The following is a 27,191-nucleotide window of genomic DNA, read 5'->3' as shown; positions in this document are numbered from 1 at the left end:
AAGAATAGTTTGGTTTTCATCACAGTTAGATTCTCTTCAGTAAATGACTGTCTCAGTACAGCTTAGGTTAGAGAGCTGTCCTCTACTGCACACTTGAGAAAATGCAGTACTGATCTGACCAAACCAATCATCAATTTCAGCAGATTTTTGTGGGGTTTTCAGTATTTACTTTTTCTTCAAATCCCTCCTGTCCCCCAAAAGGCTGTAGCTTGCAAGGCAGGCACATTCCTTCATGTTTAATGGTATTTCCATACCTTCCCTATCGCTCACCCTCCACGTGTAGCGTTTTAGAAGCAGATGTAGTTCTAAGGAACTCTTCAATATGTGCAAGGGATCTTCGCTAGCATAAGCATAAAGGAATGAGAAACACAAGTAAGTCATAGACTGTTTCTATGGACACAGAACTACAATCACTACAATTTTATTTATAAACTAGTGTTCTAGAATGCTAAATAGTCAAGACAAATTCAGACAAAGTTTAGTACGATTTTTCGATGTCCTTGAAGAGATCGGTCCATCCAGTAAGAAAATACTATACATACATGCCCCAGCAGTGCTGTGCAGCATTTTCTGAGAAACAAACGAACAAAAAACACCAAACAAAAAAAACCCACAAAATTTAGCATGGTGGGACTGACCAAGCAGGAACGTGGCACTTGCATGTAATAAAGCAAATATTTACAGTAAGCACAATACAGCAATTTATTTAGATGTTTAAATGAAGAATACAAAGGGAAATAAAGATCACAAAATTATACATACTACAACAGTGTGTCATATATTAGATGGTATAAATGAATACAACACCATGTTGGTGTTAACTAAAGATAAAACTAAATATCCAAAACACAGCACTTTGTTTTAAGCGTGCTGCTTCAACACAATACACTTTTATACAGATCTAAAAGGTGTCAAAATTAGTAGCTGCAAACTTGTTTCTTGCATGTGATTTTTCATTTTTAGCTTAAAAGATTTCAGAAAATGGCTCTGAAATACGTTTGTCATCAGTTGTAATGTCAAGGATATTCAGAACAAGAAAATTCTATAATACAATAGAGTCCAGATATATTTTTTTATGGTGCTGGCCTCTTTTTGAGATTGTACAAGGTTATGTGCAAAAACTAAGTTTGTCAAAATTCATACTATAGCAGTTTCAAGCTTTTGCTAGGTAAACTAAATACAGCATTTATTACACAGCAGGGCAACACTAAAAAAGAGAAACAAATCTATGATGGGTACACAAGAACAATTTCATAAGCTTCACTTGAATAGGTCTAAAAGACTGTACAAATATACATTTCAACTATTCAGAATGATACATGAAAAAAATCAATTTCCCCATAGTCTACTATACACGTTGAACTGGTAGCTTGTATGTTGGCCCTACACACTACCATGTGAAAAAGGGTAATGTTTAAAAAGACATACAACTGAACATGTACAAGAGTGAAATAAATGCTGAAAATGCAGATAAAATAAACCTCTGCTCTTCTCTGTGTGCATTCTGGAGCCACCAGCTTATCTGTTTTCACATTAAATTACTGTGCTCATCCCAGCAAGTACTCTCAAGCAAGATTAGCCAACAGCATCCTTTAATAACCACTGGAGTAACAGTGGCCACGAACACCACGCACCGTGACCTAGCACTTGAAAGGCAGTACCAGTTAGAATTTAAGCTTAGCAGTCATACTGAAATGAACATGTTTAGACAGTTGTAGATTGGATCACATTACTGACACTTCTGAATCGAGCAGCTTATGCTTGCTGACTACTCAGCTCCACACCAGATAAGCTGCTGTGCATTGGTTCTGCTACCCCATCAGTCACGCTGTCAAACTGATCTCCATCCTCACTGTCAATTGTGCTATTCTGCCATTCCATCTGCTGATTTGACAAGCTCTCCTCCATCTCTGATGCATTTTTCCATTGCGACTGATCCTTAGCCCAGAACTCTTCTACTTTTCCATAGGAACGATTCTTCCACTTAGACCGCTCTTCATCACTCTCAGATCCACCTCCTTTCGTCTCAACAGTCGGTTTACTGCTACCAGCATCTTCACTTTGTGAGGATTCATCTGTCCACACTTCTGGTTTTACTTCTGATGTGTTATCTTCAAAATCAGAAACCTGCTGAGAACCAGGCCCACTTTCAGACTGTGAAGCTCCATCTTTCCATTCAACAGCATCATCTTGATCATCCTGATAACCTTCGCTATCTGAAACATCACCCACCAGTTTTGTTTGCTCTTCAGCAGAAATCATCTCCTCGTATTTAGAGCTTTCTTCTTGTTTTTGATCAGACTTCTCTGGAGATTGCAAAGTATTTTCTTCGATGATTTCCTTGGCTATGCTGTCCTCTGGGTTCTCTGCTATGCTATCAGGAGAAGCTTTCTCACCAATGTCAGAAATATGTGGACCAAACGGACTACTGCTTTCATTGTATTCCTCTTCTATATTCTCATAGCTGTCTGATGAACTTTCATTGTCTTTTTCTATGTTTATTTTTTTATCAACAGTCTTACTAACATTAACTCTGGAATTCTTTTCGTCATGGTTTTCAAACAGCCATTCAGCATCAAAATCCATTTCATGTTTAACTTTGTTTAATTCTTTCATATTGAAACCAAGCAGCACACCAGGTTTGTATTTTTCACAATCTCTAACACATTTTTTCCTTTTGTTACTGAAGTGAGATGCAATATCAGATTTCCATAGCCACAAACTGGCAGCCAGCTTTTCAATCTCTCTCCTAGTTGGATATGGTTGCTTATTAAAATATTTTGTGAGAAATGTTTTCCTGGCTTCATAGGAATCATCTTCGTGACCCTTGGGGTCCAACGCTAGAACTACTGGTTCTTCAGGCTTCTCCTCAAAGGCAGAGGGGGAGTCATCATCATCCATTTTCCTCCTCTTCATTAGAGAGAATTCCATGTGTTCATAAGTACGTTTTACAGGTGCTACACCTGGAGACTGACTGAGCCGAGATGATGAAGTACCTTTGTCCTGGCCATTCTGAGTCTTCCCAACACCTCTGCAGTGAACAAGGTGCAACGTTATAGTCGAGGCAGTCATGTTACTGGTATACACACCAAGGCAATGAATGCATTTGTAGGTTAGCTTTTTCTCAACTGGATGAACCGTCTGAATAACTTGATGCCTCTCCCGTAGATGATGTGCAAGTGCATCAGAGATGGGTCCTTTTAGGATTGAAAAGCACAGAGGACAGAGGGTTTTCCCCACATCTTTCTTGTAGGGAACTGCTGCTTGTGGAGAACTTTTCACAGGTACATCAGACTTCTCCTGGATTTTCGGCTGTGGTTTTGGAGGAACTGGAGGTGTATTCTGAGCATGGTAAGCTACAGATTCAGCAGGGGCATCCCTCAGGTTGTAGGTCGTTACAAGAAGATGTATATTTGTGAGACTACCCTGCTGCAGTGTCAAATCAAATGTTAAAGTGGAATCAGTTTTAGGTCCCATTTCTTCATCGACATGAACCATTCGCATATGAGCAGCCATCTTTTCAACATCATTGAAGGTTGAGCGGCAATACGGACAAGACAGACCATGTATTAACATATGATTAAGCAATGTATCAGTGGGTAAATAGCGATTACAGTATAAACATTTGCTAGTGAAATTGTGTATTTTCATTATATAGTTAGCTACCGCAGGCACCTTTTCAGCCTTGTGCTCCTTTTCAAAGTGAACACTATACACATTTTCAGGAAACAGCTCATTACAGATTGTACAGATTTTCCACTTCTGTGTGGATGACGTATTGACAGAAGAAGGACCTGTAGCAGCTACAGGAGATTTTGAGCCAGACTGACCTAATACTCTTGAAGCTGCCTGTGACTGAGATAATGACGTTTGTTTCAACTGAGCTGATGACAAAGAAGTTGAATTGGCAGACTGAAGAGAGTATCTTGCTGAGGCCTGAGATCTCTGTTCCCCAAGGGTATAAGGCCTTCCATTTCCACTTGAAAACTGTTTCATTGTTTGAGATTGCTGTGGAATAGAAACTGGTGCATTACCACTTAAGCTTAGCCTTCCCCCTGGCTGACCAACATAACTTGGTGGTACTGATTTGACTCCGTAATTGTTTTGCTGTAAGTGAACATTTGACATCATATTCACTCCTGCAGAATTTAACGTAGGCTTTGGTATAGTGAGTCTGTTCATCATCTGTTGTGATGATAGAGATCGAACGCTCCCAGGGGAAAGGGGACCCATCCTCTGAGGGAGTCCCATAGGCTTTTTGTCCTGTGGTTTTGGAGCTATTAGCATCAAAGGTTTAGATCTTGGAACCACTACATTAGTGTGACCTATCATCGCTGTTACCTGATACCCTATACGTTCGTGGTCTTCAATAACATGCTGTACTAAAGCTTCATATGATTTCGGCATAAAAAGGCATCGTTTGCAATGAATACTACCCTCCTCCCGGGTACTGGAACTTAATGGAACTGCACCATTGAGTGACTTTTCACCTCCCTTTGCTACGTAAGGAGCAGCTACGTGCTGAAAATGTTCCCTGTAAATGTGCTTTCTAACAATTTCGTACAGCGGATCTCGGTAAGTGCACTTCTTACAGTAATAAACAGCTTGTTCTACACTGTCAGCCTGCTTAGGTTTAAGGCTATCATGCTTGTTTTTATCTTTAAAAGTGCTGATGCCTCCACTTGGTGTATTGGCATTTGGAGCATGAAATATTTTAATGTGCGTTTCCAAAGTCTTTTTGTCCGCATTGAAAGTACAGTATGGACAATTAAGGAGAATCCGATTTTCAAAGTCTTCGCTATGAACATTCCGGAAGTGGCTTTTGTATGCTGAAAAGAACTTCGAGGAAAATGGACATGCACTGCAGCAAAAGGGCTTTGTCCGATAGTCCTTAAAACAAAGAACAAAGCAGAAACTGAATATGGAAAAGCAGTGTTTGGAAAAAGAGCATCTTTGAACTTCTCTAAACAACTAAAGTCTCGAGACCCACTGCATCAATCTCAAAATCTTTACATCAATTTATTCTCTGCAATTCCTGGCCTACAGATGAAGCCCTATGTTCATCATCCGAACACACACAAGGTGATAACAGACAATTTGAAGAATTTGAAGGCCCCTCGAGAGTTTGACCATGCCCTCAGCATTCGAGGATAAAGCACCAGTCAACAAAAGCTGTGTTCCCTGCAGCTCAGCATGCAAACGTTCACCATTATCTCATTATTCTGGAAAAGGAAAGCATGGCTGTTGGTGTAGAATGAGACTACATCAAGATGAAGGAGTTATTTCCCTTCAGTTCTGAACATTTATAGAGATAGAATGGATATGAAGTGTTAGCTATTTAAAAGTCTTAAACAGTTACAAACTTTATGATAAAGAATGCTCTTCAAAACTTATTTTTGGTGTACAAATAGATTAAGCTAAGTTACATACTAAAGCCATGCAATCCCTTAAAGCAACCACACGTTTTCCTTCTGATCAAAGCACAATCCTCGTTTTTAAAACAATAACGGATCAGGGGAATAAAAAAAAAAGGGGTACTTGGAAGTTCCACACTTGCCTACTTTTCCTGCCAACGGCAGTTCTTAGCCACTGTTTTAAAAGAACTACAATTATGCTGGCCTCAGAGATAGCCACAAGCAACCTGCCATTTCAGATGAGATAAGACATGAATTTCACACAATTACAAACATTTATAACATGCGTCAAAACAAGTTTTGTCCATCAAGTTACACAAAGAGCATTTAAAATAGCTGGAGAGCTGTGCTCTCCTTTTGTGTAAGTACACATATATGCTTCCATCCAGCTCCTGAAGCCTCAGCTATCTTGTAGGCTGGAGGCAAGATGCAACAAAAACTAAACAAAAGCTGTCTCCTTTTATAGTAAGGGTTTTTATCCTGGGATTAACTAGGGAAGAAAAATGCACATCAGTGTATTTTATGGAACATAATAAAGGGATATTTTTAGATGAAGAACACTCTAGGAATCCATCATAATGTGGTTTCTCGTGCTATAAATGTTGGTATTGGCCTATAATGGTAGAGGCTACTGTCATCCACACCTTAATACACTGTCTTAACACATTAAATCAGTAAAGTCAAATAAATCACTGTAATAGAAACAGTCCCTCCTTCCTTTCAGCTCGGTTCAAATCTCCTTCATTACTGACTCAGCATCCAAAAAGTAAAACTGCCAGTGTCCCTTCATCCTCTGCAGAACTACACATGCCTAAACCAAACCTCAAGAGTTAGATTATGAGAAAACCTTCACGTGGCACACAGCTACAGCTGTGAGGAGAGTGGTAGTTAAACCAGAGTAGTGGTGTTCATTTAAAGTTTTTCCGAAATGGTGAGAACAGAAAAGGTAACAAAATTACCACAAACTACAGAATTGATGATCCTTGGACTGGAAGACAGATGAAACTTTGCTATGCTTGAAAACAAATGGCCTGTTAGTATGTAGCTGACAAAGGGTAAGATATCCTGACCTATCATTTCTCCAACATTTTGCTATCAGTACTTAATAAAAACTGAGATTATTGCTTCTAAAATAATAAAACCTTTTTTCTGTCCCTTAAAGTGAAGACAACCAATCAATGGGTAAAATCACAGGAAAAGCTCTTGGCACATTTGCGAAATACTCCTTAATATGAACCATCTTCAGAATTTGATGTATCAACATAAACCATTACCAACCTGATTTTTTGTAAGCGATGGGTCCCACAATCCTACATCTTCCCATGTAGTGTTTTTCAAATAAAAGTCATTAGGTTCAAACTGCTTAAAATCCTGGAGAAGAGGAACATGGGAAGAGAGCACAGACAGTCAAAACCCAACACCACTTGCTCCCTTTAAGCAACTCTTGCAGTCAGTAAGCATTCATGCAGTCCTCTCACTTACATGCTGCTGGCAAATAGCAGATCATTAAAAGAAATCTGTGTATTTGAATGCATTATTTGGAGGCAAAAAGTTGTGAACACTCTCAGTAATACAGAACACATGAAGAGCTATTTTCAGCATACGTTCGGCTAATTAACCCAAGACTGTCATTAAATACCTGCCCCATCTTCAAAAGCAGTCCCTGATACCAACACCTGGGTAGTGATTTAAGATCACACACAAATTTAAGATCATAACAAACTCTGTACCACAGACTTGGTGGTGGTGGTGTTTTTTTTTTTTGTTTTTAATGTTGTTGCTGGTTTTATTGTTTGTTTTTAAATTTATTTCACACAGGAAATCAGATCCAAATCTGACAACATGTATGATGTCTAAGTAGCCCAATTCCTATTAAAAAAATCAAGTACTTTTTATTTTGACTTTGGCATTAGCAGCACGTACGGACTCAAAGATGGTATTTTCACTGAAGTTAATACTTCAAAGCAACACTGTCCCTATTCACAATTTTACCCTTAAAAACCGTATTTGCTCCACAAATTTCCTAAACAGGGAGGACAGGTATTTCCTTCTCTTAAAAGTATGTCACTTAAATTCTCCTTAAAAAGATACTAACTGAAAAGCAAAAGCAAAGAACTCATAGTTCAGTGGGTACTCTGAACAGTCGCGGTGTGTGAACTGACCACACTGAATGCTGTGTTCAGGAAAGAAAGCTGTGTTCTTAATGGAACAGTTACAAAGTTTGTCCAGCAGAATAGCACAAATACTTTTTCCTTCTAGGAACTAACACAGGTCTGTACATAGTTTGTGAAATTGATGACCTATATTTCAGCACCAAACATTCCATGAAAATCTCAAGATCTTCCTTCTCACAGGAACACCCTGTACTACACCTCGTTCTTGATTTATTCCCAAGTGTTCAGTTAGCAAATATTATACTGTGGAGCCCAACAACAAAGAAGGGACAACCTATCTTCAACATACATTGAGTCAGTCATCAATAGCCCGAGGTATATCTCATCTCCACTAGTCTTTCTAAGAAGTGTTTGTAGCATATTTTAGCTCAAGTTATTAATTAAATCACACTTTGTACAGGACTTAAAAAACCCTGCAGAGGTGGCAATGCCTGAACAATGAAGCTCAACGGAATCCCAGAGTCACTCTCAGAAGCTGATGAGAACAGAGGAGTGAAGGTGTGGGATCAGAACACAAGAGATTCCAAAAACATCCCTCAAAACTTACAGTAGGAATTTAACGTTTCACAAAGCAGGAAAAAAAAAGGCAACTGGCACCTCACTTTCCCACTAATGTTTGAACATTTCAGCTCTGAAGCACTTGGGAGGTATCATACTTACTTCTATGTGCTCTTTACAGTATTCCAAACCAATGTCACTAAGTATTTTTTTCACAGTTTTCCGGGCCTTTCTTAAACTGCCAAGGTTGTTGACAGGAAGTTGGAACATAGTTTCTATTGAAAAACAAAGTAAGAGAAAAGGTTTAAGTCACGTGTGCTTTGTCTGATGAAGACCTGCATTTAATTATTAGCAATTTTCTCTCATTTTCCCCATAACTAAAAGAAAGTCTAAATTTTTAAGATACGTGGATTCTCAGATTCAACTGTTAGCACTCAGGTTTCTTCCAAGTGCCAATAACTAGCCTTATTTCGCACATACAGGAGTTCTCAGTCTGCATGCTGCTGAGCTACAGAACCACCATCAACTCATCTGCACTTTGGGAAGGTGCAAAACAGCAGAAATGTAGGAGTCTTCTGACAACATACACTTCTTTTGGAAGAGGCAGGGGAGCCAGCAATAAACAGGCAGGCTCTTCCTCAAAGCAAAGGGGAGAGTTATCTCGTTCATTAGGCTTTCATGCTCTGCTGTCTGTTGCATAAAAAATATCATCCCAGACGATAAAAGCTGCATTTCTATCATTAATATTCCTGTGAGCTAATTCTTGCTTTGTTTGAACAATGCATTTTAAAAAATTCTTATCAACTAATTAATCACTACAAGGCCAGAGAATACATTCTACATCAACTAAAAATGGGCTTCCTGGATGGAAGAAGTCTAGAATTCAGAATGAGTAGAAGCTTAAAACCATTAAATAGTTTAGTCAGAAAACAAAGATCTCTTATCACGAGATGAAGGGCAGCCTCTAAGCTACAAGGAACTCCCTACGGAATTTTTTCAAAGTACAAAGGATGCAGGTTGTGACTCCAATAACTGAGTGCCTCGATCAAACACAGCCCTGCAATATGCACTGTCCCACACAGTTCTTCAAGTATGACCTGACTGTTTGCACACTAGGTTTTCAATGTTGATTCTCCTACCAACTTTTACTAGGTAATGCTGTAATATAGTCACTAATGACTTAGTATTCCATGACTGTCACAAGCAGACAAAACTGACAAGATCCATGTCTGACAGGGCTAACACCAACCCACCAGCCTCACATCTACAAGTACTGTGTGTCACTAAGCTCTAATCTCCTCCAATTCAATTAATTCAGAAATAGCTCCTAAGAGTAGAAAGCTGATCATGATGTTTAGGATTAATTTCTAATCTGTAGTCATGATATGAAGAAGAAACAATACTAAGTTTATGTAAGGATCTACAGGAAAATTTCCAGAAATACCAAACCAATTCTGATCATTAACCATTTTGGTACACGTGTGAGCTCACTGCCACCACCAATAACCAGAAGCACATATAGCTGCCATGGAACACTGTGCACACAAAAAGTAGGAAACCAAAAAGAAATGTTGACTTTGTAAGTCTCAGATCTCCAAATGACTCCATTAAATTACCTTGCTTAGAGACATCACACAAAGTCACTAATGATAGCAATTAAAAAAAATCATATAGGCTAGGAAACAAGTATTTCAATGGTATATATTCATTTCCTCCAAGTAAGATTTGCTGTAAGAATTGGGTATAAGCACATCTCATTTTCTTGACCTAAATTCTAAATGCAAGTACACTAATGTTTGTGACTGTGAAGGGATTTCAGCTAGCATTCCTCTCCAGTCTCAATTAAAAGGATTGGAATTAGAAAAAAAATGATGATTTAGTTAATGTGAAAAGTATTTGCTTTCTGTATGTTATCTGGAACCCTTCATTTGAGATAAACTCAAACCACTCTACAAATACAAAGAATTAGCATTCCAGTGAAATACTGCACAGGTAGAGTCGCCTATCAGCCTGGTAACTCGTTTGCCATGTTGGAGATAAGAACCCTAACCCAGCTATGAAGGGAGCTTCCAGAGGTATCCTTTGCCTTCTCAGAGATGGCGAAGATTAAACAGATCACAACAGAAAATTACACTCTTACCAGTTATTGCCTCGAAAGACATTGAATGGAAAGCCAAGAACTGCTGGTATTTTATGCTGTGTTCATTCCCATCTGTACACCTTTATAATTAAGCATCTTCTCTGCAATTACAAAAAATATCTGGACCTAACACACTCTCCCTCTCTATGCAAGAGTGAACATGATCATTCAGATAATTAGATTGATCCATGTCACCCTTTCAGGATACTACTCGCTCCTGGCCAAGGAAATTTTTTTCATCCTCAAGAAGGACTAGGAAACAAGGTTAGAATCCGAATCTCTAAATTCTGGTTAGTTCTGAAAGCTGACAGGGCAAACCAGTTATTTCATCGAAAACTGCATTCAAGTTCATGGCTCCATTATCAGATTTTCTGAGAAAATTGTTATTATCCCCTTCCTCTTTCTTCTCTCTCAAGATCCTTTTCTAAAGGCACACATTGAAGAGAATTAAGAAAAACACTTAACATGCGTAAAATGTTATAGCTCTGTACTGTGTATTAGGCTTTGGTAAGCAATAACAGAACGTGCCAAGCCCTGCCGTACTTCTCTGCCCATCCTTGCCCCCGTGCTGTGGTTATCAGCTTTGCTGTGTAAGCACCTCTGGACAAAGGCTATTTCCTGATAAAATAAAAACAATACCATTTATGACAAAGTATAAATGCATAAATGTGAAAAAACTTTTGAGAATAACAATGGATATTTTCATTCCAAGCATTTGTATTGAGAAATGGCTGTATTAAACAACCACACCTTAAGACCAAAAAGAATAACTTCGATGCACTTCAGAGCAGCACTCCCATTAGTTCAGTTACTTCAGCAAGTGGAACTAAAATTTCCTTAAGAAAACATAGTTTTAAGATTGCAGTTTTGCTTCTATTGTAAATACATTATTATAACTTTAAGTTGAACCTAGTCCATTTTACATCAAAAGACATAAGTAGTAACTGAAAATGCTTAACAACAGAGCTGAGAATCAGCCGTGCCAATTTTGTAAAGTATTAGTAACAAATTACTTAAAATATGTCAAAGACTAATGGGAAAAGGGCTGTCGAGAATTTAAACTCCTAACGAGCCCAATGCAAATGGTAAGGCTGCATCCTATCTGCAGTTTCCAAGTGGTTTTTGTCTGTTTTTGACCTGTGGTTGAAGTAGTAGGTGAAACTTAACATTTTCAAGTGCAAAAAACGACTCGAACCTGTGACTAGGCCAGTCACTACAGAACGGCTCTCAGTGCTAAGCTCACTGTCACTTCCTTCATGACTCCATGAAGAGATCTGAATTTTATGATAGTAGGACTGCATTAATAGGAAACCAAAAAAAAAAAACAACCCATATTAACAAGGTATGGCTAGCCATGCCACGCTGACACATCTCATACTGCACAGATTGCATGTATATTCTTCATCACAACATTTTGAAAGACAATAGTCTTTAATATCTATTCCATTTCCTCCCAAAACACAACTGGGGACTATGGCTCTGAACTCTAAATTCCAGTCAATAATACCGGTTAATAATACCGGTTTACTTTCCTAAGAATATTTAACACTCGATGTTCATTTAATAAAAGCTCTTGCTGCTTTAGTTCACTGAGCAAGTGTGAAAACCTATGAATGTAGCCAGGAAATTAATCATGGCTCCATTAATTTATTTTCTCTCAATGCAGCTAAATATGCATTGCTGTCACTGTAGGACATTATTTCTGTACGTTTTCAGTAGCTTCTTCCTCGTTACCTGCATGCTCAACAAATACATGAAACAGTATTGTCAGCTGTTGTCCCGGATGTGAATGAACACTTCAAAATGAATTTCAAATCCAAGGAGAAAATAACCTACTAGTTTCATTCCAGGATAACCCTGAATATCTCAGTATCAACTGTAGAAACATTAGTACATGAAAACATTAAATGTTAAAGCTTCTAGCAAGCTGTGGCATTTGCTCCATAACCCAGGTCCCCGCTTGAGGAATCGTTCTGCCTGTGAACAGCCCATGTTTCTCCTTGAGACAAAGTGAGAGTCAGTACGTTTGTCTCTAGGCAGTGACCACTTATACCTCTAAAAGCCAGATGCAATTCTCAAAATATTGTCTATTAGCAAGTATCTTACTTCAACAGGAAGTGCCACTATCAATGTTTTCACCAAAACAAATACTTTCTCTTAATTATTCTGTCTAATAAACCTGGACATGTCAAACATATAATGATAGATAATGTATAAAAACCCAAGTAATAAAAAGCAAATTATTTAGGACTGCCTAGAAACAAGATTTCAATTATATCTGCACCATCGTCTTGCCTCTGCCTTCCACCTGCCTCACAGTCAACTCTTAAGAAATTATCAACGTCTTCCTATCACAACACATCATAATACAGGATATAATTAGATCTTCACATCTGAAAACTGAAGATCAGCCTTCAGAGCAAAAGGATTTTTCTCTCTATTTACATGTTCTGAGCCTGTTAGCCATAGCTGGTGAAAGAAAATAACAGCGGGAAAAGAAAAACCACCTTGAAACACTGGTAGGAGCACTATGTGAGCAATCTTCAGGAGAAACAAAAGCAAACAGGGAGAACAGACCCATTACTAGTGGAAACTGCTGCTTAGCTTAGCAACTTAACAGGGCACATTACCAAGATAGAGGAGATCAGGACTGTACTCACTGTTACAACACAGCTGAAAAAAAACACAAAAAGTCTGACACGAAAATTCACTACAGCAGTCACAGAAGGTTCAACCAATCCCAAATTCAAGGTTTTTGTTCTGTTTTTTCGAGTTTAGTTCTCAGATAGACTTGAAGCAACTTTCAACAGCAAACTGTATCTTCACCAACTTGCTACTTCTACTAATGCTACAAATTCCAGATGAAAACAATTGCGGCTGCCAATTTTAAAGCATTCAGAATGTGAAACCTGACACATCCACCTGTTATGTTACTGAGAAATTTTTAAACCACTTTTTGTGTTTAATAAACTATTATCAATGTATAACCTTCAAGCACTTCAAGTTAACATAGCCATGCAGTTCAGTGCTTCAACATATCAGTTACCAAAGGACTGGAAACACCTTGAAAAACTAAGTCAAAAGAGAAGTTAAGAAATGATAATAAAATATTACTGTGCAATTATGTGGAAAATTAATGTAATGCATTAGTGTAATTAATGCAATGCTGCATGCCTGATTTAGTTAATGTTTTCCTTCACATTTTTTTCAATACAAACACTCATCCCTTTATGAGGGAAGTACTGCTTTCATACACAACGCAGTCACAACTGCGTCCTTACAGGAAGGTGAGCACCCAGGAGAGAGAGGGTAAGGAACATGGGTGGGAGAAAACAAGAAGGCAGCAGTCAAATTATCAGAGGTGATAAAGGAAAAGCCTCCGCCTGTCTGCAGACCCAGAAAGCTGCTCCTGTTTTTGTGCTCCTAGAAGCATCGTGCTCCAGCACATCTTTCTGTATCTCTGACCTCATCAGGAGGGCTGCCTCGCAGCCTACTACCTTTAATACTATCAGGTAACAGATGTTAAGACTGCTTCGGTTCTGCCAGCTTTACGTACAACAATATGACCAATCTCCTGGCACGCAGCTCAGAACGCCCACAGGGCAACAGTGTTATTGATTCTGGAGAAGATGCATCAGCAAGATGAAGACAGCTTTCTTCTCTCAACTGCAGTCTTCAACGAATATTCCATATCTGCCTCAGCCTTTTTTTGTTGTTTGTTTTTGAACAACACGATTTGAAGTGTTGAGTGTGCTTGTTTGATGACTGAGGTTTGCTGTACCAAGCAGCAAATATAATCAATTACTAGTGTCACAGTCCTGTTAGCGAAACGATGATTTTCATACAGAAATAGCTTGAAGACCTAAAGAAGCATGTAGAAGAAACATAAAAGAACCAAGAGAGCACCAGTGACTATTCTGGGCTTTCTTCTTTTAAGCCGAGCTACACCACGTCCTTACCGCTCACTACGCTGTCAGTTCACACCATTAGGAAACCTTCACACAACCAGCATACACACAATTGTTGCTGACCCTTAGCATTTAACCGAGGTGCTTTCATTTAAAAGCACTGACAAAAAGCATCACTGTGAAATGACAAGTCAAAAAAGAAGTCGTGGAATCCCTAAAACGTGTAAACAAAAGCTGGTCTCTTCTGCATGTGTAGGCTACAGATTCTAACGCTCTTTGCGATGGCCACTGCTTCCACTGGGGCAACTATCCACTGGGGGAACCAAGTCACTGAACAACAAGCTATGGGCCTAGAACTGGGAAGTGACTAGCTGGCTATTGTATGTCTTTCCTTTGGGAACTCTAGGAACGTACTTCTACATTTATCTAAGCTCACATAACTAAGAAGAGTTAGAACAAGTGGTCAATTAAGAAAATAAAGACAACAAAATGAAACTTTCTAGTGACTATGAGGTGAAAATCAGAAACGAAGAACAGAGAAAGTAGTTTTACAATAAAAACAATGCTCCTCAAATATACTTTTGACATTAATTTGTCAATATGCAATGACATCTCATTTTTTCACCTGATGACTACAATGAAAACCTCACAGAAAGACAGGGATAGAAGCTGGTAACTGATTTTGCAAGTATATGAAGTTACTCATAACAAGAGACATTTACTCTTTGCCTTTCCTCCTACAAAAACAGTATGTTTATTTGTGGCTCTGAAGGAAATTAAAAGAACAGCTTATGCATATTCACTATGTTGACCATTTTGGCTTTGTTGAATAACGAAACTAAGCAGTACACAGCCACATAGCAATTAGTACTCCTATCAATGACAACTGTTCACTTCATTATTGTGGCTACGTCCTTCCAGGTGGCCTCACCACATGCTAAAGACAGAAACCCAGAAGATGCAGACAACTGAATCAGCAGCTAACTTCCAGATTGTCAAATCTCTACTACTGTTCAGAAAATGCACTATTTCACCAAACATTAAATGTGACAACCCCTTCCCCCCAACGTCTACTGTGAACACCCTGCAGGCAAAGAAGCCCAGTCTTACAAGAAGGGCTGCAACATCTCCAGCTGTAAAGATGGGAGCAAACTACCATCATCTTTGCACAGGCACCATCCTTTCTATTCTGAGGGCTCTAATTTCTGAATTGGAATTCTAGCAGATGAGAGTTGGAGTACTCCAAAGAACTAGACTACCACCCAGCATGAATCCATTGCTAGTTCATGAATTGACAGGAAGTATTTCGGGGTCACTGCAAAAAAAAACAACTATTTCTAACTCCAGATTATAAGGGTTATGTAAAATTTAATAGAAGTGCGATTTTTGAAAAGGGACCTACCTAGCATAGCATAAACACCTACTGCCTGTCAGCAACAACGTGATGAGAAGGTCTCAATGCCAACATATCTTATGCTACCAGCTTAGATCTAATAACACAAATGCACACCTCCTGAACTGCTTCTTAAAAGCACTCTGTAAAATGTACATTTCCATGCAACTTTTCTAATATATAATTTACCTCAAAACAAAACAAAAAAAAATCCACAGGTGTGTAAGGACAACTATCTCTTGGGCACATTATTATAAATATAAATAAAACACCAGTTTTACCTTCTCCTATGAGCACATTTGGTTGACCCCTCATTTCCTAACGCTGTCATTTATTCATACTACAAAGACTGAGAAAACCTGAACTTTATGGTGATCTGAAACACAGTATTACCAACTGCACTGGTCAAGAAAATACTGTGAACATGCGTACAAAACAGGCAATTTCAAAAGCAATATGTAAACTCAGTCTTTTCTATCGCATTGTGACTTTGAGTTTGTATACATCTATACTCAGATCAATCCTGTCTTAATAATTAGCTCTGCAAGAACTATAATTCATTAAGCAGATAAATTTGAAACTGAATGATAGTAGTAACATTTTCTTAAATTTTTGCACATACTTATAAACTGGAACTGTTCTTACTCTCCTTTTCCCTCTCCCCATTATTATCCCTCTGCTGCTTCAACAGGTCCATCCTTTTGTTGCTCTTTTCCCCTTTCCTCCTCATCCTTTCTTTGCTGGTTCTTGGCCTTCTTGGTCCTTACCTCGCTCATTTTCCCTCTTCTCATCTTCCCTGCGCCAATTCATAGCGTCCACATTCTTTCGTCGTTCTCTCTCATCCTGTCTCCATCGCTTCTTGATATCTTTGTCCTTAACTTGCTCATTTTCTCTCCTCTTCTCATCATCCCTGTGCCATTTTATTGTTTCTGCATTTTTCTGTGGGTCCACGCTTCTTTTGAGATAGTCTTGTCGCCTCCTCCTCTTTTTTAACATATCTCTTTCCCTGGCACGAGCCTGCTTTTCTTTCTGGGAAAGAAAAGCTTTACGGGGCATCATGAGCTGCTGCTGTACCTGTAATAATATTGTATTCCATGGAATAACGTACTATAACATGCACTCGGTCAGGCACAACAACTCTCATTTGGAGCTGAGTATTTCAAAGCCAGGATAATTTACTGCTTCTTCTCTTTCCTTTATAAGCCTCTGCTAGCTCCGCATTAGATAGTGCTAGGCAAGCTGCTGCATTCAGCTCCGGGCACAATACCTAACTGGCACCTCAGCAGTTGGGGCACTTCCAACACTGAGAAGTCAACCCCCTAAAATCCTGAGCGGAAGCAGGATGCTTTCTTTCCCCTCCCTCTTACAACTCCTCCCACAGAGAGTTTTTAGCAGCCACTTGGCATTGCAACATCCAATTGAAAGAACAGACTGACAGAAGAGAGCTGTGAAAGAAACCTGCTAATATTCAAGCCTTAGTCTCTTCTCTTACTGGAGATCTACTGTTAATGAAGCTTAAAGGTACTTATTTATCTTTTCAGATCTCCATCTATTAAAAATTTGGTTAAAAGTGGCCAACGTGCTTGGCTGGGAGGAGCGAGAGGCCAGCAGGAGACAAGCCACAAGCTGAAGAACTACATGAGCTTTGTTTCCTTGGGAAACCTGGCCAAAACATTTAACTGCAGTTAATGAAATAAGTTCCTGACTCATCTACTCAAACTTTCTCTAAGTGTGTCAAGTCTTGTTATTCACAAGAACAGAGGAAAAAAGAATGTACCTATTTACTTGAAGTTTCTGCCAAAAACATGCCTGATGAGTTTTTGTTTTGTTTTCTTAAGAGGTGTCAGTTAAGACTGCCTTTTAACAAATCATTTTATTTTGGTCATTTCTCCATAGTCATCCAACACATTCACATCTTTAAATTTATTGATGTTAACATCTGCAATTTCGACACGGAAAACAAAACAGACCACAGAAAGAATTTATACTACTACTACTATTCTTTAAAGACTCTTCCATGCACATTGAGCAACATTTCAGAAGTATTCCAAACTGCAGTTGTGGCCCAGGTTTGTTTGTTTTGGTTTCTGAATTTGTTTAGAAGAGAGTTTTGCAGAGGTATCTAATCAAAATGAAAACTGCAGAAAGGACAAAGTTACTAGATTAGAATACTTAAACAAAGCCTAAAGAAAATGAAACAAATGTACTTTTAAAATTTAGCTACCTTATGGAAAGCACTTGTTCCCAGCATGCAATACTCCATCTTTTTCCTACAGAAAAAGCAATGTTTCAAACCCTTATTCTAAAATCCTGCTCCTTTTCCCTGGGTAACATATCCTCCTCCCCCCCTTCCCACCCCTCCCAAACACTTAAACCCACTATTCTAGTCCATTGACTTCGTTAGATAGATCAAGATCCCACCATTTTCATTCTAAACATTCAAACTCTAATTTCTTAATATCCGTAATACCAAAAGGGAGGGGCTGTAGCAGGGTGAAACACAGCATAATAAAAAAACATGCAGTTCTGTAACAAGTTAGTGCACAAAATTCAGATTATACAAAACACTACTTCATTAAAAAGTACGGGATACCCCTCTACTAGACAGCCTGTTTTTAAGTATTAAGTATTTAGTATTAATATTTCTCAATAATGTTACCATTAACATCAGAAAGCACTGAGAATCCAAGATCAACATCAGTGCAATCTTTACATCTTTGAAATAGCTTTAACTTTGCTATCAGCTGTGTGCCAGTAGCACATCGTTGTTTACTGTAGCAAGCTAAACTTTGCTTATCTACCTTATCTTCAATTTTATCAGAAACTTGATTTTATTCCAATCATAATAACAGGAATAAACTTTAAATTCAGTCATAGCTTCATGCAAATAATTTTCCCCCCACCCCCCTCCAAGCAAGGACTGACATTTACAATCTGCCCTTAAAAAAAAAACCCTTTGGGGACATAATTGTTGCATTTTCTTTCATTTGTTTGCATTGGTTTTTTTCCACCTTAGGCTTTATTTTTTAATTGTTTTTAACTATGATATTCCTCCCTCCCCTCCCATTACACATATCCCAGCCCATTCTGATCAACCAATTTGTAGACAAATGATAGAAAATACCTCAAAAAAAGTTTTAGTTAAAACTTCTAGAATTCAACATTTAAATTGTGATTCAAATAAAAAATATCACATTTCAAGGAGTAACTTAAAGGGACACCCAACTTAAATTATACGTGTCTTTCAACTTCCATGTCACAAGTCTCAGGTTTTTCCCCACTTTGTTTCAGCTCTTCTGGCAGTTTTCCCACAGTCAGAACTGTCTTCCACTTTTGCCCCTGCTGGTCTCAATAAACCAAAAGATGGGGGAAATCTTTCAACCAGGAGATCACTGAAATGAAGCTGCCAGAGCAGTTGAGCTCAAAGCCCCCGGGCCCACAATTTCTCTGGAGTTTAAGTTGGTGTTCCTTTAAGTTCAAAATGCCCAAACATCAGAAGCAAACAGAGCTATCTTTTCAACTATTTTTTGTCCACACTTTTCCAAACAATAATCTTAACTCTACCCAATCTACTCAGTATATATTATGAGGCATTTACCTCCAAAATTAATGGTGCTTAGGCGTCTCAGACTCATTGGACAAGTTTCATGCAAAAGCCTTCAACAATAATTCTCCTTCCAGAACGCCCACCTCAGCGATTATATTACACCTACTGTGTGAGGCCAAAGCCCGGACATAGAAGAAGGGTCATATCCTGCTGTACAAAACAAAGCATTAAAGACAAGAGATAAGAAATGTAATAAGGGCAATCTTACATTTACAATGTACATTTCATTGTGAAGAACTAAAACTAACGATAAACCACGCATACGGTACCTGTACCGACACGGAGCTACCGCGGGGCGCAGTCCAGTAAGGTTAGGAGTGCTGCAGAAGCTTTAGCAGGCTTGGGCTTTAAACACATTTCTCTAGGTGATGTTACCTGAGGAACAGTTTAGTACTCAGAGTTCAATTAAGTTATCCAAGTCGGAAATCCAGCAGGATACTGTGATGAACACTCCTATTCACACCTCATGTAACCTTTTTGACTTTAGCGTCTAGGGCCTCTGCTTACACAGAATCTGAGCGGTCAGTATCAAGCAGCACAGCCGCACCTGTCAACATGAAGTACACACACACACACTGCAGTACCAGCACTTTCTCACACAGCTGATTTTTCCTAGAGGATTCCCATATCAATACAGTCCTGCCTTAAATTACAAGACTGTGGGAAACCAAGCAGGTGATGTGGTTGCCAGCTCCAACCCCAGCGAGATATCGTCCCTTGGGAAGGACTCAGATGAAAGTTTCAGTCCCGTGGTGGCTAGCAGGAGGATGTGAAGCAATGCTATGGGAAACACAGTATAAATGTTATGTTTCTCTGGGAAGACCTGGCATCTCTTCAGCTCACATCTCCAGGACCTGGCAATTCCAAGGCAGCTAAGCAGGGAGCAGTGACAGTCAGGACGCAGGACAGGGAAGGGTGAGCAAACCAAAAATACCCAGAGCAGAAATACCAGGCAGAAGGGAGAAGCTGGGGGAACTAAAAGCTACTAAAAACCTCCACGAGAAGGTAAGTGTTGCAGCTAAATACCCCTCCTCCTGCACCCACTGGCAGGGCTGCCACTGGCTTACAATCAGCATTTCACTTTTTTTCTGTGGCACTCTTCTGCTTATTTTAGCATTTCTGGCCTACTTTTCAGTAGGCCTGAATCTCCTGTGAAAGTAATGAGTTTTACAATTTAACGGCACATCTGAAATGCCAGACAACTAAGGGCTCATTTTCAAGTCTGCTATAATCCTCGGATGAAGGCTGTTTTGTAACAGCATGGGATTTGCTCTCAAAGCTACGTTCTAAGCACAGGGCACCTCCATATCCCTGTCAGCTCAACCACCTACAGCACCGGGCTTCTGCCCACGTAACACAATGGTTTCCAGATAACGGCTGTCCCGGCACCTCTCAGCTCCAACCAGACAACGCTGTGTGCACAGCTGCTGACTTGGACTAGCCAGCACGCCAGCAAGCGCACGCCTCCAACTCCTTTAATTCGTGCCTATATCCACAACAGGACTGGGCACGTTAGAAAGATGTCAAGTTTACAGAAAGCCCAAATCAAATAAATCCTCTGTAAAAATCTAACGTGGTGTTTTAAAACGATGATAACTGAAACTGAAGGAAATTAGCAAGCGTTTCAGTATCTAGTCAATGCACTGTCAAACCTCAGTAGACAAAAACCCAACTCCCCCTCACAATCTAACAGTTTATTTCTTCAACGTCCCTTTGTCAAAAAGACTTTCAAAAGCTCTTAAAGTCACTTCAGAAATTAAGTCAGTGTCAGAGAAAAAGGCTGGTTCACACCACTTTGCCGGAAACCAGGTTTTCCTTTTTTAAAGAACAAAACAACATTAACCCTATGCAAACATTCCTTCAGGAGAGAAAAAGAAGTCCTAAAATGTAGTACTAAAATAAAAACCAACCACACTTAAATTGCTTTGGAAGAAATTCTTTGGCTAATAACATGAACATTCTGTTTCTGTGATTACATGCCACCTTCAGCAAGAGTTTACAGAGCTGTTTTCTCTCTTTTCTTTTGAGTTTATTGTTAGCACCAGAGTCACCAAACTGAAGACAGACAACTCCAACCTCCCATCAGAGAGAAGAACTTCTGTGGAGGACAGCTGTAGTGAGACACTCAGTGAGGCTGAGCTTTCTCTGTTCATCTTTTTTTTTTTTTTTAAAGGTTAAAAAAATATCTTCTGCAGTCTAGCAGACAGAGATCTCTAAGTCATTCACACACTTCTCATTCTTGCTTGATTTCTGGAATTTTCCACTGGTGCCAGAAGCTCCATCTGGTGGGTGTGTACACTAACTGCATAACTAAAAGGGTATTAACTATTTCCTTAGCAATTTCTGCATAGCAGTAAAAGTTTGTACATTGTGTAATTTCTATGCTGCAATGTAAAACACAAGACTTTCTGACTGCTCTAGGAACCATAACTCCTTTTTTCTTTGTGAACAACCTGTTACCTTGCACCCTGCTGAGAATTTCTGCTAGGTTTTCTTATTTTGATGACACAGGCTGATGGTTTTTAAAAATAAGCGTAAACTAACTTTGAAAGCTTTCTAAAGAAAAAGCTTTTGAAAACACACACAACAACAACAAAAAAAGCAACTCTGGCAATCTCTACTGTATTCTCAAAAGCAGCTTTAAATTGCATCCATTCTCCAGGGCACGCTATACTTCAGTGCATAGGTAATTTTTAATTAGAAGCACCAGCAGCTCAAGAAGCAGGCTTCCCCACCTACTGCCATCTTGAATAATATCTTTTGTTGCTGTTCACAGTCTTCAAATATAAACACTTATATGAATCCATACATGCGTAATGAAATCAATATGTAATACACATGCTCAGTACAATAGCCTTGTTAGTTTAGGGCTATTTCTTAAAGACTTGTTTGAAATGCACTAAAGCCTGCCTACCTTACAGAAATTTGAAATTGAGACTGGAGGTCACTGAAGCACGAAGGATATGATTTGCCTACACCATGATAGCCACACTTCAGCAGTCAGGAAAAAAAGGTCCATGAATATGCTTTACCAGTTCAAAATGTGATCCTCATGTGGATTGCAGCTAAGCATGAACAATCCCATATCGAAAATTTTGGAAATAGAAGCATGTTTCACTTAAATTTTCAATCTAAAGCTCAAAAAAAAATCATAATACAAGTCCCTGTAAAATGTCCAAAAATAAAGCATGTAATCAATATACATGTAATTTACAATTAGATTACACTGACTGTAAAACTACAATTAGAAATTAGACTGCAAGTGCAAATGCTAGTCTTGTCTTCTCTGTCGTGCTTTCCTGACACTACCACCACGTCAGCAATGGGACTTGTGGAGCAGCCAGAGCACAGAACTGCATCCATGGGAGAGAAGTCTTCTTCAGCCAGGGCGCTTCCTCCACACATTCGCACCGCAGTGCTTAGAGAAGTGAAGTGGTAGGAAGCATGGCTTGTACCACCCTTGCAGAACAGCACACAGACCTATTTAAACCACTGGTGAAACGGCATCCCTTACAGTGCCCTAACTAGCAGAATGCACTGCTTGCATGCTGGTGGAAGTGGCAGAACAACAAAACAAAAGAGAGCACACAAATACTTTCCCAAGCTCATCTAGAACCCTGCCAATACATGTTTTCTCAGACAGTGGATAGATTAGATACTGAAAGGATCTCACCAACTGTCTAACATGTAAATATTTAACATGTAAAAATAGTTTGTGAAGTATGCTGATGCTAATTGTTTTTCCCTCGCCTTACCACTTCACACACTATGCACAAATGCTAGCATTACAGGATAGGGTAAAGTCTGTGAACAATAGCTTAAAATCAGTCTTACCACTCCACGTTTCTTACCTTGTTCCCTTTCTGTCTAAGCATTGCTCCCAAGCGCTCCAGTCCCTGACTACATTCCAGCGTTAATCCACCTCTGCTACTGCTGTCTTCCGTCTGACTCAGGAACCTTCGATATTCAAAGGGCTTCATAGCAGCAGCAATGAGGAAACAAAACAAAACAGAAGGTCAGAAACATAATGAACTTTTTTAGGGAGAAAAAAGAAAAAGCATTTTAAGACAAGTACTTTGCCTACTTAGATTTCAAGAGATATTTTGCCCCCGTACTGTTGCTGCTATGAATCTGCATCACTAACAATTCCTTTGGTCCAAATGCACCACAAGCAGAGAACTGTGAGATCCAGAGGCACACGAGCAGTCAATACACAGAAGGGGTAAAAAGGGGTGAAGGAAAGAATGGCTGAGGTCTGAACGTGGCAAAAGGAGCCGGAGGCAGGGAAGAAACAGCAGCCACTGATGCCAGGCCGGAGAGCGTGCCCTACCCTACACATCCAGGGATTGAGGAGCTAACGAACATTGCTTTAGTGGACAGCCTGTTTGCAGTTACTCAAATTCTATTTCCTGCCAATTGTTTAACATGCTACTTGAAAAATGGATTTTAAATCAAACATTTTGCCACACGATCTGGTCAACCAAGAACCTGCAGGCGTGACGTATCCACAGACAATCACACAGGTTCAGGACCCAACCACAAGAACCAGTTTTCGGTCAACCATCTTTAATGCCATCTTTAAAACAAACAAGAAAACCCAACCCTCCAAGCATATAAGGGCAGTAAATGAAAAGTGGCTCACTACAGAAAGAATGGTACTTATTCCACTCTTATTCAAAGCCATCAGCTGTCATAACACATCCAAAAGCACTCCTGTGTTATTTCACAGTAAGAAGGAGATGCTAAATTTGAGGCCTATGTGCATCTTTCAACATCAGCTACCACAAGATTCAGAAGAATACATATTTCTTCCTTTGAGGCATACGGCCCTCGGGTAGGTAAGTAAGAGTCATGCCCTCTTGGAAAATATTCATATCTAGAACATACGTCTGCTTCTTGCACCAGATCTAGGCGTCTCTTGAAAGCTCCAAATGAGCAAGCCAATCTGGCCAACCCGACTATCAAAGCAAGGGCATTTTTTCCCAAAACACATCAGGTCAATCAAAACAAATCTTCCACATATACAGGCTTTTTGTGTGTATATATACACATATATATTTAAACTAAATTAACATAATTAGGTTTCGGTTTTTTTGCTTCTAATGCATACAGTTATTTATATTGCCTTATCCTGTCTGTTCTCATCTCCATAGCTTACACTTCCTTGTACTGTTCAGAAATGTACACTTGTACCAACGTGTTTACGTGAGCAGGACTGCCTCCACATTAGATTATAATGTGACAATTATGCTAACAAAAATTGCACCTGGCATAAAGAAATGAAGAAGAGCCTAACCATCAAAAATAGCATAATGCTTGTCTAGATGCAGCTGTTATACCTTCAGAAAAGCATCACACCGGCATTTCAGAAAGCAAAATGAAAAAACAGCGGTAAATGGAGCGGTACTGAAATGCAAACTCGGCTGCGCTCACCAAGGCAGAGCAGCCCATCGCCGCCCCGCGCAGCAGAGCAGGTGACAGCAGCACAGTGCACCCAGCAGCCCGCCCAGCACGGCGCACCTCTCCCGGCACCTGCATCCCGCTGCCTCCAGGCTGCGACCGCCCTCGTGGTGCCTGGCACTGCTTTGCCCACTCTCAACGTGCAAATTCTGCGTCTCAAACAACTCCAAATTCCAGAACAAAAATAACTTCCCAATTCTGAAAAAAGGTCAATAAAGTTCTTATCTAGCTGCTCAGCGTTATCTGCAGCCACCCCAAAATAAATTCACTAACCCACGGACACCGCTTTTCTCCCATAGAATCATTTCTTATGATTTCTTGTTACGTCTATCAGATCAGCTGCCATTTTAATGGCAAGTTACGAAAAACACATTTGGACTGTATGGCTTTTGACTACCAGCCTGATTCCGATACTGTTATGTATTGCAGGAATGCCACCTTAAAATTTAACATTTTCTTTCAATATTTCAATATTTACTATTTTTATGGAGCAGTAAAGCTGGGCTGGAAATAATCCCCTATTATTCCCTCTGCAGCATGACAGAAGCACAGCTTACCTTACGCAGAAATCGAGCGCCCGCTCTTCCCCAGAAATGAATGTGGCATCCCCTTCGAATTTAATACGAGCACAGTAAGTGCGGAGTCAGGCTGTTAGGCACCCAAACGATGATACTTTATCTTACTGTCAAATGATTTCCGTGCTTAATTAAAATGCTGTTGTAATATACCACTGTGACACATACCGATTCTGAAAACGCTATTGGGCATCTTCTGACAACTGGTAACTTCTATCCTCCACACACAGAAGAAGATCAGCTATTGCTCTCATCCTGGACAGCACGTACAGCCTTCCCAGATGTTTTGTTAGGGCAGCCAACGCCTCGCCCCGCGGGGCACACGCTCTCCCAGCAGCCAAGGAGTTGCCGTGCTGTGCTGACCTCCAGCAGCTGAAGGCTTTGGCCGCGCTCAGTGCTGGGCTCCCGCCCGCAGGCGCTGCCACCTCTCTCCTGAGAGCCCACCACGCGTGATGTCACGCGCTCACGGTGACTTTGTCCGGCCAGCAGTTCCACACAGTACTGCCGTGCAGAAGGAACAGTAGCCTAAAGGAGATGCACGTTTATCGAATCTGTATTGCAAGCCATCGCTTCAAGTTAAAAATAATCTAATTTTTTCCAAAGGGACTAAAGATGTCCCAGTTTGAAGTGATTCCGCAGAGTTGCCCCCATACATTTCATTACCAAAGTCTTTTTCTTTGTGAAAAAAGAAAAAAGTTCCTTGAGAAGGAACAGCATTCATTTTAATAAAAGGCAGTTTGCCATCGAGATAACAAAAACACTCAGTTTCGTGTCGCTTCTGGAGAACAAGGTATTAGTGGTGTTTCAGGAAGGGCACCTCTGTTCTGACTGAAGTTTACATAGGAATGTACCGTAAACATCTTCAGCAACAGTTGTGTTACAGCCAACGACCTCCAGTGCAATTCCTGTTTGCTGCTGTCTTTTTAACATCCTAAGATTTCAACGCGTACCATGACAGAAGTCGATCTGCTGATACCAAACTACTGCTCAGCGGCTGATAACGGAGCCAAGCACCGGTTCCGTTACGAAATGAATGAATCCCATTTCCGAACAGGATGATCCATCTTTCTCACCTGGAAAGATGGCAGCCCGCAAAGCCCCGCGGCCCCGTAGCTGCTACAGGCTCCCAGGAGAGAGGTCCTGCGGGAGGTCTGCATTGGCCCTGCTACACTGACAGGCAGGGATCGCGCCTCCACTATCTCACATGCACCTTTCACCTCCAACCGGGACTAGAAAATAGCAGTAGAAACACATGAAAACAGAGCTAGTAAAAACAATCTGGAAAAGAACGCGAATTCTTCTAGAAGGAATCCTGCACATCTACCGACCGGTTCCAACAAACAAAGAACATCGCGATGGCAACGTCTGCCTTCCCCCGGCAGAGCCGCGGCGCTCAGGACCACGCCGGCACGCAGAACTTTCTACCGCTGCAGCCGCGCGCTCGGAACGCGTTTAGAAACCGCGCCAGCTCGCGGGGCCACCAGCACCCCGCATCCCGTGCGCCAGACGAGCGTCCCCCGAAGCACGCCGTGAGCTCGACCCCCTCCTCCTGCAGCACCACGGGGCGGGCTCCGTGCGCACAGCCCCGCGCCAACACCCCGGGCCGGCGGGGAGCGCGGCACTCCGCGCGGGGCGGCGGACGGGGGCACTCCGGGGCCGCAGCGGGCGCAGCGCGGCCCTCCCTCCCCCGCCGCAGCCCTGCCCGGCGCGGAACGCGCCCCCTGCTGCCTCCCGCACTCATCTCCCGGGCGGGCTGCGGTGCATTTTGGGTGGGGGCTGGTATTTTTCTGCCACGGCCATCCAGCGGGAGCGACAGCCCGGGTGTAATGCGGCGGGAGGTGGGGAAACGGAATAGGGAGAGGAAAAAAAAAGAAAAAAAAAAGGAAAGAAATGAAAGAAGAGGGGGCACCGTCCGCGCCGCGAGCGCTGCAGAACGCGCTGCCCTCCCGGCCGGGCTGCGACGCGCGGTGCCGGCTGCGCAGAGCCCCGCTCCCCGCCTTTGTCTGCGCGGCGGGGCACGCC

The 27,191-nt window shown here is 40.7% G+C and overlaps 2 protein-coding genes across 2 annotated transcripts in view; one reads left to right on the top strand and one right to left on the bottom strand.

Moving 5' to 3' along the window:
* Positions 406-23,108, bottom strand: ADNP (activity dependent neuroprotector homeobox; the record flags this gene model as incomplete). Its single annotated transcript, XM_021416840.1, is given in 7 exon segments — positions 406-4,890; positions 6,693-6,785; positions 8,249-8,361; positions 16,295-16,601; positions 17,752-17,797; positions 19,126-19,284; positions 22,986-23,108. Coding segments are annotated over 5 exon segments (3,687 nt in total). The 3' UTR covers positions 406-1,755.
* Positions 26,525-27,191, top strand: part of LOC110408377 — a 9,390-nt gene continuing 8,723 nt past the window's right edge. Inside the window, exon 1 of the mRNA XM_021417000.1 lies at positions 26,525-26,742. Coding sequence (XP_021272675.1) covers positions 26,525-26,742 — 218 coding nt within the window. The remainder of the gene's footprint in view (positions 26,743-27,191) is intronic.

This window comes from Numida meleagris, chromosome 19 (assembly GCF_002078875.1).
Source record: "Numida meleagris isolate 19003 breed g44 Domestic line chromosome 19, NumMel1.0, whole genome shotgun sequence".
In the NCBI taxonomy this organism is placed as follows: domain Eukaryota; kingdom Metazoa; phylum Chordata; class Aves; order Galliformes; family Numididae; genus Numida; species Numida meleagris.
This window is presented reverse-complemented; position numbering and strand designations above follow the sequence as displayed.